The sequence below is a fragment of the Bidens hawaiensis genome, unplaced genomic scaffold, assembly GCF_021521415.1.
Source record: "Bidens hawaiensis isolate Kalapana, Puna unplaced genomic scaffold, B.hawaiensis_p1.1 tig00020342_1, whole genome shotgun sequence".
In the NCBI taxonomy this organism is placed as follows: Eukaryota; Viridiplantae; Streptophyta; class Magnoliopsida; order Asterales; family Asteraceae; genus Bidens; species Bidens hawaiensis.
The window spans coordinates 35,125-49,557 of NW_027493097.1; the positions used below are offsets into that span (position 1 = coordinate 35,125).

At 33.1% G+C, this 14,433-nt stretch overlaps 1 protein-coding gene across 1 annotated transcript; it reads right to left on the reverse strand.

Annotated features, from left to right (window-relative positions):
- Positions 1-4,494: 4,494 nt before the first annotated feature.
- Positions 4,495-9,021, reverse strand: LOC143560503 (transcription factor PIF1-like). The gene is made up of 8 exons (XM_077048794.1): positions 8,807-9,021; positions 8,081-8,729; positions 6,457-6,558; positions 6,023-6,088; positions 5,862-5,927; positions 5,387-5,776; positions 5,245-5,323; positions 4,495-4,757 (listed from the first exon to the last, which is right to left on the reverse strand). The coding sequence occupies exons 1-8, from the start codon at positions 8,878-8,880 to the stop codon at positions 4,753-4,755; spliced, it is 1,431 nt and encodes a 476-aa protein (XP_076904909.1). The 5' UTR covers positions 8,881-9,021; the 3' UTR covers positions 4,495-4,752.
- Between the last annotated feature and the right edge of the window lie 5,412 nt (positions 9,022-14,433).

Sequence of the window (14,433 nt, forward strand, 5' to 3'; positions counted from 1 at the left end):
CTGTAATGACCCGTCTTAATTTACTAAAACAGTCTACCATTGTTATCAAACTAGTTCCAATTTTTATGATCACTAGCAGTAACTAAGTCGATAGGAATCAAATAAAGATCAACTGTTTTAACTTATTTAACGTCACTTTCATTAAGCATTGTTTTGTTTATAAAACACCCAATTAAGAACTCAATTATTATTGAAATAGTTAATCTTATGGTGATTTAGATGGTTCAGAGAGTTATCCATGCAATTACAGACTTTAAATCTTACAAAGATTACATTATTTCATGAAACATGAAGACGGGTGATTATGTTGGAGACATGATAGGAAAGTTTGGGATATTGTCCTAGTCACATCTTAAAGGGTAAGACTCCCTTTTTGTGCTTATCAAGCTACTGAATCAACCAAAGAACTATGGGACTCACTTGAATCGAAATATGTCACCACTCCATCTTAGGTCTAGGAGTGTGATCAATAGTTGGTACCATGTTTGTAAATAAATCAGAGTAGCGGGTTATAGCGGAAGACTTTTATAAAACATAAGGATCAAACTTATTAATATTTACATTACAAAAAGACGAGACGAAAGTCTCGTTTGGTATTTACTTGTTTATATGTTTTACAAAAACATCATATTTTAATATTCAAACAAAATTATCCGAGCCATCGGATTCTTGAGCCCTTCGTCCGTCAAGCTCTCTTCTTGGTTACCTGCAAAATGTTATAAAATACGTCAGCAACGAATGCTGGTGAATATGCTGACGCTAAAATATTTTCTTTACTTAATCACCCCTCGAGACCACGTAAGTCTCGGCCCATCTTGGCTTAGGAATAATCAAGTTAAACAATCATTATAAACTCAAGTCTCTACACTAGGTCACTTCAGCAAAACACCGCAGCGTTTCGACGTACTTAGGTACCATAAATATACACAATGTCATTCTCACTTGAACATACTTTGGTTCGGCCCATCGTGGCTGGAGGTCGTGACCAGGCGTGGTGCAATGTGCCCACCGCATTCCACATATGTAAGGATCCAGACAAACATATACCACAGCCTGAGGGCTATGCTTATACTCTTATTTACAATGTTTTTAGAGACACGTAGCCTCATGTAAAGTTTTACACATAACACGTTTGATTGTTTGAAAACAAGTTTATAAAAGTGGGGTGTGTTCACCTTTTCAATGGGATCGGCTTCCAACACCGTCCATGAGTCTTTCCTTGCTATCTCGCACCTATAGTACGAGTATAACATTTATTAGTCAGATATACAATCCGGCTTAAGACCTTTAGTCTTATTACCTCGATGAACCTTTAGTTCATATTTTCTTTTACTTTAAAACCTTTAGTTGAAAAGTAATGTTTATAAACCTTTAGTTTATTCATTAAACCCTACGTTTCTTCTTTTATAAGAAACGTATTTCTTTTATTTATTATTTAAGAATACTCATTAAACTTAAATAATATATTTTATAACAAAGAATAATCATTCATATATATATATATATTCAAATATATATCTTACTTTTCTTTTCCTTCATTTTCTTTGTAATTTATTTCTTTGTTTATCGAGGCATCGAGTATAACCTCGACTTATGGTATTAAGCCTTTTCAATATTTTATTATTATCTTATTCGGGCATTATGCCTACCTTTTCTTGGCTTAATACACCCTACACACTCGAGCAGCACTTCGATTCCATTTTCCTTTTCTTGATCAACACCTTCTTTTTGGCACGCTTATCAAGACGCCAACTCTTTCACGACACGCACTTCAAGATGATCCTTGGGACTTCGAAACGGCGCCACCTTCATGTTCGGAATATTGTTGTGGAGTGGTAGGGATATCGATGTATTGGACACGGAAAACGAGGAATCGGGGCACGGATTTCGAGGTGGTTCGATGGCACGCTTCCCAATGTGTAGAGAGAGGTTAGAGAGAGTGGTATGTGAGATTTGGGTGTGAAAATGAGAAGACCCGAGGCTGCTATTTATAGAGCTGATTTTGGACCCCATCGCGCTACGCGATGGGTCCTTTGGCAAGCCCATCGCGTAGCGCGATGTAGGCTTGCTGAGTCAGAGGGTAGACCTGCCACGTGGTGACACGTGGTAGGTGTCGCGCCACGTGGCGGCAGACGGTGCCACCGTGTGCCACGTGGCACACGTGTCACATCGTGTCGCGATGGGTCTCTTCTGATCCATCGCGTATCGCGATGGAGGTCTCTTCTGATCCATCGCGTATCGCAATGGGTCAGGAAAACATATTTTTTATTTTAGCCCTTGGAGTTTGGAAATTGGTAGAATTGGTCCCTTGACTTTGGATTTTGGCATTTTTGGCTCGATATTTTCCGTGATGTTACAAAATATATGACCAAGAATGCCTTTAGTAAGAAATTCTTGATAAATAATTTAGTAATTACAAAATGGGCAACCTGAGGGTTGTAATCGTCACTAATCGAACAATATAACGATATGCCACATAACAAGGGGCAGTTTACTTAACGTAACACAAAGATGGACGGATGTATCTTCGTGTCGAGTGTTATCGATGAACCACCTATCTCTTGTTGAAAAGATTTTAAGCACATGTACGTTGAAGTATAAAAAGAACAATCATTGGTTTAACTTGGCAACCACCTTAAAATTGAGGAGTCCTTAAGCTTTAAGGGCTGATCAAGTTAACAAAACCAAGGATAAAGATATTGGTGGACCCTCTTGTGTGAATATGGTTGAAGAAGGCAGGCAAACAAATACATACACTGAATTCAAGGGTTTAAAGAAGTTTAAGAAAACACACAAGGAACCAAACAAGAAATCAAAATTGGCTTGTTGGAAGTGAGGTAAACCTAGATATTTTAAGAATATTGTCAAGTTGATAGAAGAAAAAATAAAGCTTGAACAAATGGTTATGCTTAAGGAATCAAGGATCCAAGGACTATAGAATATGCAACAAAGTCAATTTTTAGATAATAACACATGTACAAGAATCGTCATTGATTATGTCTTTTGGACGAATAGAATGCTTCGCATTGAAACATGTTAACAGAACTCATCCTTTGACAAGGAAACTTGAAGCTTCAATATACTTATGAAGGATTTTTTTTCTTTTCTTTTTAACCTGGAGAATATTTTATCGTGTACGAATTTAAAATAATCTTGTTTCTGGCGTTGTCTGCAAAAACAAGTGATGGACTTGACAAGGATATCTTGTCAATGCATAGTTCTTTTGTTGCATTTGGATATTTATGTAGCATGTTTACTAAATATCAATGATATGCTTAGTAATGAGATCGTATATATAGCTAGCAGCCTAGCACTAGCATTACTAAATCATATCTTTGATACGCACACATTTTAGACACTTACATTATGAAACGTAGTAATTATGCGATTAATTTCCGTGTGTAGGGGAAAAGAAGTATGTTATTGCATTTATAGATGATGTTCCAGAGATTTTCATGTATACTGGTTGCATACTAAAGATGAAGCTCTAGATAAACTTAAAATCCATAAAATAGAAGTAAAGTTTAACAAAATGATGCATGGGATTGAGAGAAATATGAAGCTTTTAAAGAAATGGACCATTCTAATTCTTATCATATATACTTAGGATTTAATTAAAGGGTTTTTGAAAAAATAAGGCAATAGTTACAAATAAAAGGAACACAGTCATGAGTCACTTATATTAAATTTTTCATAAAAGCTATAAAGACTATCTAATTACCCGAATTGACACAAGACCACAATGGTCAAAATTCCCATAAAAAGTGAAGCACATGCCATTCCTGCCACAAACTAGGAATTTAACTACAAAAAGGTAACATTTACAATTATTGCAACACCCACATCAACGACATATTTATAAAAGGATATTAATTTGATTTTCCATTCTCACAAATATCTAAATCACATATAGCTCTCAATCAACTTGTTTTAACAAGTCAATTCTGCTCTTTAATTATATATAACTGTAACAACTCACTGATACATCATTAACTCTTACATCTATGATCTATCAATACTCTTTTTTTTTTTTCGATATATATAATTTCTTCAATCCAAAATAACATTGTTGTCACGACTAGACCGGAATGACCGGTTTCTATTATTATTTTTAACTTTTCTTCTTTTAAGATATCATTTACTTGTTCATAATTTTAAATTTTTTTGCTTCATATTTTAAGTATTTAAGCGTTCGTATTTTACTAAGACTACAAATCTACACTAAAACATAGATTTTATTTATTTCAACGTTCATATTCTCTTAAATCTGAAAATCTACTTCAAAACATAAAGTACACAAAATTGCAAATATTTCGTAAAATTGTTTATGATGTCGTCTCCTTCCTAAATCCGACCCGACCGGTCCAGTGTTCGCTTATGTAAACATTGCATAACATGAGAAGTTTTCAAGGAAACATACTATATATATTTAAAAACCAAACAACATAATAAAAATGATTAACAAATTATATAAAGGAGTCAGACAATCGCTTGACTCCTTTATAAGAAGATGAGAAAGAAACGACCAAACAACATGCATATTGGTTAGCGACCAATTCTACTTTTATAATTAAATATATCTTGTAACGATAAAAATAGAATCAAATAACGCTATATATAACTATTTACATGAGTAAACCCAGCCGGTTTTGTTGATATATAGTCAACAATCTTTTGATCCTCAAGTCTTTCTTAGGCTACAAAATTTAGTCGGCTGTGAAGCCTGTTTTCTAAACAACCTTCAAAGAATCATCAACCTGAAAAAAAGAAAATACAATTTATTAAGTGTTTGTTCATGCTTAATAGTCTAGGTAATAGAAAATAAACCAGAAGCTTGTTCATGTTCGTTTACTTAACTAAATGAACATAAATTCTTGTTCATTTTCACTCGTTTAATAGAAAAACGTACACAAGGTTCACTGAACATTCAGTTAGTTTACTATAATGTTATAAATCTCTTGTTTAATAATTTTGTAATGTGTGTATGTTAAAAAATTATTTTTTTACACATTAATATCAAAAAACTAAACAAAATTAATTAGTCGGTTGGTCGAGCCACGAGCTGTCTCAAGCTTTTAACGAGCCGAGCTCGAACTCAACATTTCAGCTCGTTAAAATAATCTAGCAAAGCTGAGCTGGCTCATTTAAGTTCTGGCCGGAGCCCGACCTAGCTTAATCCAGCTCGTCTCCTTTAAAGGCACAGTTTACAACTATATTGACATGTAAATTAGGATTTAGGTTTACCGGTTCGATGATGATTGGTGTTGGTAGCATCTTTGCAGCTGCCCGGTTTAGTTCCAACTGGGGGCACACCTCCTTGACTCTGCCAAAAAACAACCAGTGTCAGCTCTGAGTTATGAATATATAATCAGACAAAATATAATACCTGAGGAAGCGGTAATTGTGTCGGATGGAGACCAATGTAATGTTGAAATGGATCCGCAAAACTAAGAGCTCGTGGTTGATTTAGACTTTGACTATTTAGAGTCAAGGGATTCATCATTGGATCTGGCATGCTAGCTCCTTGACTAGGTGCAGGACCCGCAATGTTAACCGGTGGCATGTTAAATCCTGGAACTGGAAACCGTTGACCGAGATGAGCTGCGGCTGCAGCAGGATTGGGCGGTAACGAACCGGGAAGCATGGCAGGGTATGGAACCATAGCACCATTCATCCCCATTCCCATACCCATACCCATACCCATAGCCATTGGGGGCATATATTGCTGGACACCCGGGAACATCATCGGTACCATATTGCATCCCATGGACATCATCTGCAAAAACACAAGTATTAAGTTGTGGGCCTATATATATAATTAGATAATAAAACATTTGATTATTCGAGTTTTAGTTACATACCTGAACTTGCATTTGAAGTGATTTCAAGTATTCGATTGCTTCATCCAGCATTGAAGCTTTGTCGGACTAAAATACAAATAATTTTGATGTTTAAGAGGGTGACAAATCATGAACGCGTGCTTCGTATATTACTTGAAAATTAGGGCATGTGTGCTACCGACCTTATTACATCGTGGTATTAGATCTTGCAAGGCCTTCATCTTTTCATTAATCCTATCTCGACGTCTCTACACAAGTATTATAATTATAAGGCGACAAATTTAGCAACTACCCATGCGGATATCATATTGCGACAAAATCACCAAACTAACTATTTTCTAAGTGTGTTACAACTTATTTAGCCATGAAGTATCAGACTTTTTTTCCACCAATAATAATGTAACACGCAGCACCATATCGCCTATGTATTAATATTATTGGGGTGGCATTTAACACAGATTTAGGCAAGTAAAAGTAGATACGTGACCAAAAGATCCACACATCTCATGATTTTTACCTGCAGCTATTCTAATATGACCTTATAAATGTAACACGCTTAAAAATTACTACTTTGGTGTTTTTCTCTTATTTATTATTTGAGAGGAAGAACACAAACCCTCTCCGAAAGATTGTGGACCTCCGCAGCACGAGACCTTTTAGTAGAGGTTGATCCAACGTGAGATTGCTTCTTTCCATCAGCATATTCAAACTCAACGTCCTTCACATGAAAGAATATAATCATATATGTAATGTAGCATAAATATTATTTAGCATGAAAAGTGCTTATAAGTTTAAACTGTTCCAGTTCCAGTCAGGGTCGGTGTCAAAATTTCATAGGGGCCAATCAGGATTTTAACATATATATACCTTTAAAAATAATTTTTCACAGGGGTTGGCCGACACCTACACCTTTGGTGTAGGTCCGCCATGGGTTGCAGTTCACCTCCTTTTTATTTTGATAGTCCAATTAGTTAAGGAATAAGGATATATTTACTTAATTAATTTATCATGTATGATCCCATAATAACAACTTAAGACAATGATCATGAATCCATTTATGTTTTTACTTCATGCTTTTATCCTTAAAATGAAATGTAAGCAATGGTGATTATAGTCGAATTACAAAATAATAAGATAATGATACCTATCGCAATATTTAACTAGACATGCATATATAAAATAGTAACAATCAAAATAAAAAATAAATAATAATAACTATGATAGATAATAAACTCGGTTAAAATTAGCACTCCATGTGAGCATATATACCATATCAACCGAGTTTGTGAACATGATATAGGGTGAACAGATTTTCTATTGGGTTGATAACAAACATTAATTTGTTAGAGTAGATGGGAAACAAACTTTCAATTATTCTTTTATTTTTAAAACATATAACACATTTTTTTACACATCTAGTAGTTATGTTTGTATATAAGTTACGAGACATAGTTTTGTTTGCACGCTGCACATTCAGTGAACATAACACATGTTCAGGAAATACACGTGCCATGCTAGTCAGTGAACTTAAGCGTGACGTGGAAACAAACAAACACCCACGCATGCATTGGAACTTGAGGATTTTCCCACCACAGAACATGATACTATGAATTCTACTTTTATCATCATACTCTTGGAAGTTTCCACAACATTTCTTAATCAAAGTGTTCCAACAAATAAATTTTCACTTTATCAACTAACTTATTAGCTTAATAGATATAAATAGAGATGAATTCTACTTTTATCATCCCTACTATACACCCACATATAAAGGGTAAATAAACAACAAATAAGGGTTGTTAAATACAAGGATATTACTAAATCCCTAATTGTTATTATTTTTTAAATTGCATTAACCTTAGATATATTAATAAAGTACTTTTAAGCTTAATAATAAGTTAGTTTCTTAAATCAACAATTTGTCTCGTGTTCAGGCTACACGACACCCGGAATGTATGGACAACAAAATATCAAGTTGATTCCAAGTTTCCAACAAGAATCGAGTGTACAACCCTCAATGCACACCTTAGTCATCAAAAATTCAAAATGTGATTGCGTACAAGTATTTATGCGTCATCATACATACGCATTATATAGATTTTCTTCTTTTAAATTAATAATATTATTATTATTTCTAAAAAGGTAGCGAAGCAGTTTCTTGTCTGCTTCCTTTCTGTTTCGATTTGATGCAATCACTACTTTTTTGTTTCCAATTTTTTTTTTAAAAGTCTTGTAATTACCTCACTGTGGCATTCGTTGTCGTCGGTGTCGACGCCTTTGCGCTTCCGATCATCAGTCGGCGGCGGTGGCATTTCAGAGGCCGGCTCCATACCGGCACTTGCTCCTGATCCACCCGAACCGGGAGACGACGTCACGCTCATGTCACACGTCTCTGTTTCCCTTCCGGCGCCAACACCAGAAACTGGCGCCGGTTTATCTGACACACGCGAAGCCCTAGATTCCTGAGGCTTCGCCGATTGCAACGTTCGCGATGAACTCGACGGACCTAGTTCCGGACTCCTAGGTCTCGCAAATTCAACCTCCACGCGCTGGTACGGCGGCACAGGAGGCCGAGGAGGAATCATTACTGGTGGCGGTAGTAAGGAATTAGGCGAGACGGTGGTTATTGGAGGCGGTGGAGGATAAATGAGATCGTTACCGTACAGATAATTTTCTAACGGATTATCCTCCACAGGATACTGAAGCCACGAGGCCATCTCGTCTTCGTGCATGAAAACATTATGAGATGGCCTCGTGTCTTCATCACCGGTTGCAGCGGTCTGAAGTGAGACCCCTGCAGCCGGCTTCTTATTAGATCTCGGATTCTGGTTGTGCATCACAACCTGTCCGTTATGCCATAGCAGCTCCATAATATCATCATTTCCTCCCCTGCATAATCAAAATAACCGAAAATTAAACCCTAATTCGAACCAAATCAAACACTCATCCAATTCGTAATAATTTACATTGTTGACTTGTTACGCAGCTCAGGAGTCGTATAATCTTCTTCCGTTTCAAAATTAGGAACTATATGATTCATCGAACAGTACTCTTTAGTCGTACTCGAATCGAAATCGAGAGTAAATTCAATTGAAACGTCATCAAAAGATAATAATTGATGTAGTAATAATAATAATAATGATCCGAGCTAGCTAGCTAGGGTTAGAAGTTTAACGAATCTGTTGATGCTTGTCGATCAAATTAACCGTGTATCGATCATCTGGAGCAGCTACAAAAGAAATCTGATCACAGTTGCAGAAAAATTCAGAAGAATTGTTTGATAATTTATTATTATTATTATTATTATTATTCATGAAAAGGATGTAGAGTAGAGGAATGAGTTGATATTTGAATGTCAGTGTGTGCCTCAAGTCGAACCTAGATGATAAGGCCTGTCTTTTTCTATCTTTTCTTTCTTTATTATATTGTTTTTGTGTTTCTTTTTTTTTTCAATTTTTATTAATATTAAAGATATTTCTTTTTAAAAAAAATTTCTAATCTTTTTTTATTTCATTATTCATCTCATATCAATGGTGAAACTAGAACCAACTGGTATGGAAATATTTATCATTAACATACATTATTTTTCTTTTTGAAATGTATGTTTTTGTATATATTAATTGTATTTATATGCTTGACTATTTTAATGGCATTTTACATTAATATTAGACCCTTTAATCTGCTTTGTTTGTAAATTTGAAGGAATATTTAGGCATTTGGTGAAAAAGAAACAAAAACTTAAACTAGACAAAAAAAAATATATGAAGAAATTCATTAAGGTCGTGCCACTCCAAATCCCCCGAACCAAACTTGAAGCATGTTGTGCCCGTATAATACACGGAAAAGCCTCATCAGGCATGATCGTGTCTCTCATCAAACACGCTTGGGCCAACTAGGATTAAAAAGAGGCACACCCATGTTGACAAAAGGCATGTCGACAACAATCCAGACAAAGCAGGGTCGTATCTCCTAAAAGGCATGGTCAGGCTGACAGTATTTGTGAAAGCCATGGTTGTGTTCACCTAATTAGCATGTGCGGGTCAACTTGAATCGCTAAACCTTGCCCGTGCTTTGACAAAATAGATAAAAAGTTGCAAATCGTACATCTGATTTTAGTTGTTCAAGAGAGGTCATTCTTCACGAAGCACCAAAAGTATTCTACCATCTTTTTTACTTTGTTATGGTTGCATAACAAAGTTTATACCAAGTGTAAGTGTTAATATTATCTTTATGCCACTTAGAAGCTAAACTTGTTGTATCTGCACTTTGGTGAGAATGAGATGCATATTCATGCACGTCTACAAAACTTCATATGGTCGAAAAGATAAATGAAATTTAAGATCGTTATTTAGGGAATGAGCATAAAACTTTACCAAATTAGGACCGCATTATTTATGGGTTCGTTTTCTTCATGGGTCCCAATCCAATTTAGAGCGAGTGGTAGATAGGAACATTTCATATCAAAGGTGTCATCTTTTATATTATTAATATTATCACCAATCATTGATTTTATATTTTCATGCATTTATGACTATTTTATCACGGTGTTATAGAAGGTGTGAAACTTGGGAACTTTAAAGGCGGGTGAGGTTGTATCTTTTTTCGCACTTAGAGAGTGTTTGGAATTGTTTATTTTTATTAACTTATAGCTTATTAACTTTTTAAAAAATAATAAGGTGCTTGAGATTGTTTTTAATGAGCGAGAAAAAAATTAATAAGTTATACTTTTGTAACTTATTAAGTTACTAAAAAAAACTTATAAGGAGTTCATAAGGAATCCCAAACACCCCCTTAACATCACCCCACTTACGAATAAGAGCAACTTTGAAATATATGTCTAAAAAAATCTATAAAGTAAACATAATTTATCTTTGTAATTAACCAAATTTTATGTATTTTTATCTATGCTTCGCTTTTAAATGATATGTATGTTCTTTTATCATAATGTGTTTTTATTTATTAATTAAAGATATTAAAGAAATTAATTAATATTTTTTATTTTAAAAAAAAAGTTTTAGGAAAGTTAGGGAATTTAATTTAGGCGACATCATGCATTTAAAGAAGGGAAATAGAAAGATTAGAAAATGTGATATGACACTGATGTGGAAAGAGATATAATACATGAAGTTAGATATAACCAACCATCCTTTTAGTTAACCTGCTCACAACTCGTGATGAGTCATGCTACCCATCTTGAGAGTCACAACTCCTCCGGCTTCACAGTTTTTCCAACTTGTTCTCCAGGCAACACTTCTCTGTTGCTAGCTCCCCAAACTCCTCCTTACGTATATGGCCCGGCTCCTAATAGCTCCTCATCCGTAGGATGTCATCCCACCAGCATGCTACGGATTGATGTGGATCTACCACTTCGGATGCTATTGCCTCTCTAAGGGCGTTCTAAGCCATGCTCAACCCGGCTATTTTGCTATTAGTGTAGGTTCCCAACTCCCAACCATCAGTTATGCGAGATTTTCGGTAGAAAACAAGGACTAGCATATACAAATTTAGAATCACTTAATTCAACTACAAACGACTTGCTATGTTAGGATTTTACAATTGAATATATATGATTCCTATAACTAAAATGTGGGGACGATTATGTAAAAAGTAACAAGAGTTATAATAAAAATGATATAAAGTATAGTAAACCTTCATTGACGCCACTTGGTACTCCTTTATGATATTGTCTCATTTCTCTGATCACACACACCTTCCTCATGTGTAGGAAGTGTCTTTATCAGCAGTAAGTTGTTAAACATCACGTTAGTCTTCATTTATAGTAATAAGATATTATTAGCAATATCTCATCAACAATTTACTCTATAACTTATATTGGCACTGAGTTACGATAGTAATCTTAGTGTTTAACACTGTGTTGATCTTTGACTTCTTCAATGATAACTAACACCACCAAGTCACGTATTCTATAGTCATTAACTTGCAATAAAGCTATGTATGACTTTTGAATGGTTTAATCCGTTTTAGTTTTAACAAGAAACACTTATTTTATTTTTTAAGTTAAAATTTTATCTTGTGAACATTTTATTTTATGAATTGATGAATCAAATGTTGTTATTGTTATTACTATTATTAATGTTTTGCCGGCTTTGAGTTTGACACATGAAAATAAGTGAAATAACACCCTTCATTTGTATTAGACTTTTTAGTCTGTCATCTTTTTGTTTACAACAATTCCAACCGTCGGTAGCTCAAGACACCAACCATTCAACATCCCTTTTAATCCATTGATAAATGATATCACTTAAATTAAATGAAAGATCCAACACCACCACAACGAAACATTTTCGTAACTATGTTCCTTTGTAAACCTCTCATGTTTAGAACCACTCATCTCTTTTTTCATATTTTATTAAAATAGTGAATTATTTTTATTGTATTTTTAGATTATTGATTTATTCTTCATATCTAATTATTAATTATTCAAATACAGTATTATAGTAAATACCTTGAAGTTATGTATTTAAACTACTTATCTCACAATAAAAAACAAATTAACAGTTTAATGGTAACTCCAAAACTTTTGAGATATGTTTGACACGGCATAAACATATTAACTCTCATGCCACTACCATTGATCCAACACTTCCCTCTGTGGGACACTTTTCAGTCCGGTAAATAATATTATCTTCTATGTCAACTAAATTTAAGTTAAAATTCATATTTAAAATAATAATTCGAACGAAATCCTATGACTAGGGGTCAGTAGAAACCCCCCCCCCCCCCCAACCCTCCTCACATGGTTCACCCTTATCTAAATTGGTATCTTAAGAGGTTGGGCGAGTTTGTTTTTAAATGCGATCGCACCCTTTGATTTTTGTGATTTTTTTATTTGTTTGTAAATTAATCCCGAGTGACTAATAAAATTTTAAAACCAACCCCATAAAATTTTAACACCGACAAAATAAAAGTTTAATTCAAATCTATCTATTATAATAAAAGACTACCTATTTTTGCCACTTGTCATTCTCATAGCCCTCCTAACATTTTTTTCACTTATTTCAATATATGGTCCTTATCTTTTAAGTAATGTCAATATATGAATTCAAGTTTGTTTTTATTATATGTAAATCCTAATCGATTCATTCATTAACATTAATGGTGAAATAAGAAAATAAGGATATATTAAAATTGACATTGCAGATTTGTTAGAATATAATTTTAAAGTCACATGTAATTGCAAATTAAAGCAAATAAAGACGCATCATTGTCTAAGAATTTGGATCTGTATTGTAAACTATAAATTTTTTTAAATTAGGATCCAAGCAACAGACACAATTTTTTATATAAGATTGGTTTCAAATTTGGATTTAAAATCTTCTCATATGCATTTGAACTCGATAAAATGTGTATTTTCTTAATTTTCTCCAAACGTTTTGTATAAATATTGCAAACATAGAGTTAACCTATTATATATATCTTGGTGTTTAGCATTAAATTATTGAAGTTGAATATTATAATTATAATCTATATGTATACTGATTTACTATATGAAGTATATGTCATTTATTTATATGACTTTTTTGTGTAGTATAAAGGGTTTTAGCAATAAGAAAAATCAATATTTAGTTATCAATATTTTTTTTATAATTTAGACCAAAATGCTTCAGAACATATATTTTCGTACTAATTTTAAAAAATAGTTAATTCGGTTAAAAGTTATTTACAATGCTTCCAACAAATCCGAATTGTTGCTTTTTTTTCTATAAGTTTTTAAAAATATATATATCGATTAATTAAACATTCTAACAACTCCCATTATATTAACTAATAACAGGGGATTAGTATTCAAAAATTAAACATTCCTTATCCAATACTTTCAACTATTATAAATAAGAATCACTACCTTCACTTTATGCAACTTTAAATCTTCTATATTATTCTGCTAACTCAGAAAATCACTTTTATTTGAACATGGTTTTAAGATTAGTATGTCTTTGTCATTTTCCATTAATATGAAATTAAAAAAATCATTTTGTTATATTTTAATTTCTGGTTTTATATATTGCTTGATTTTACAATGGTTAATTGTAAAATACAAAATCAAGTAAAAATTTGTCATACATAGAATATTAATGACACCAAATTTATCATGATCAATCTATTTTAATTCTAAAAATTATAAGGATGACTATATCATCAAAGTTCAGGTAATCTGGTTTTTTGGATAATCATGTTTTTGGAATAAATATGAGCACATGATCTCAAATGACATTATATATATATATATATATATATATATATATATTAGTTGATTAAAATGTATGATATTTTATGTGTATGAATATTTTTTTTGTTAGTTTCATAGATATATTATCGTTTATCTAGAAATGTACTTGAAAAATCTTATTTATCACACAAACAATTAGGCGTGGCTATATCAAGAGTTATAAGTATACATATATGTTACCTTATCAAGAGTTACAAGCATGCATATACTAAAGATTTTGATTTGTGATAAACAATGTATACCAACCAATACAATCATAAATGTAGTGTATGAAGACTGTTTTACTTATTTGTAATATATTTTTGTAATCTTAGTTATGTAATTTCTATAATTTTAATATAAATT

What these genes read in the sequence shown, in the direction of transcription:
- LOC143560503 (XM_077048794.1), bottom strand. Translation starts at nt 8,880, where the DNA reads ATGAATCATATAGTTCCTAATTTTGAAACGGAAGAAGATTATACGACT. An exon ending in TCCACAATCTTTCGGAGAGG is followed by an intron (nt 6,089 to 6,456) that starts GTTTGTGTTCTT and finishes ATACTTGTGTAG; the next exon opens with AGACGTCGAGATAGGATTAA. An exon ending in CACAATTACCGCTTCCTCAG is followed by an intron (nt 5,324 to 5,386) that starts GTATTATATTTT and finishes GTTTTTTGGCAG; the next exon opens with AGTCAAGGAGGTGTGCCCCC.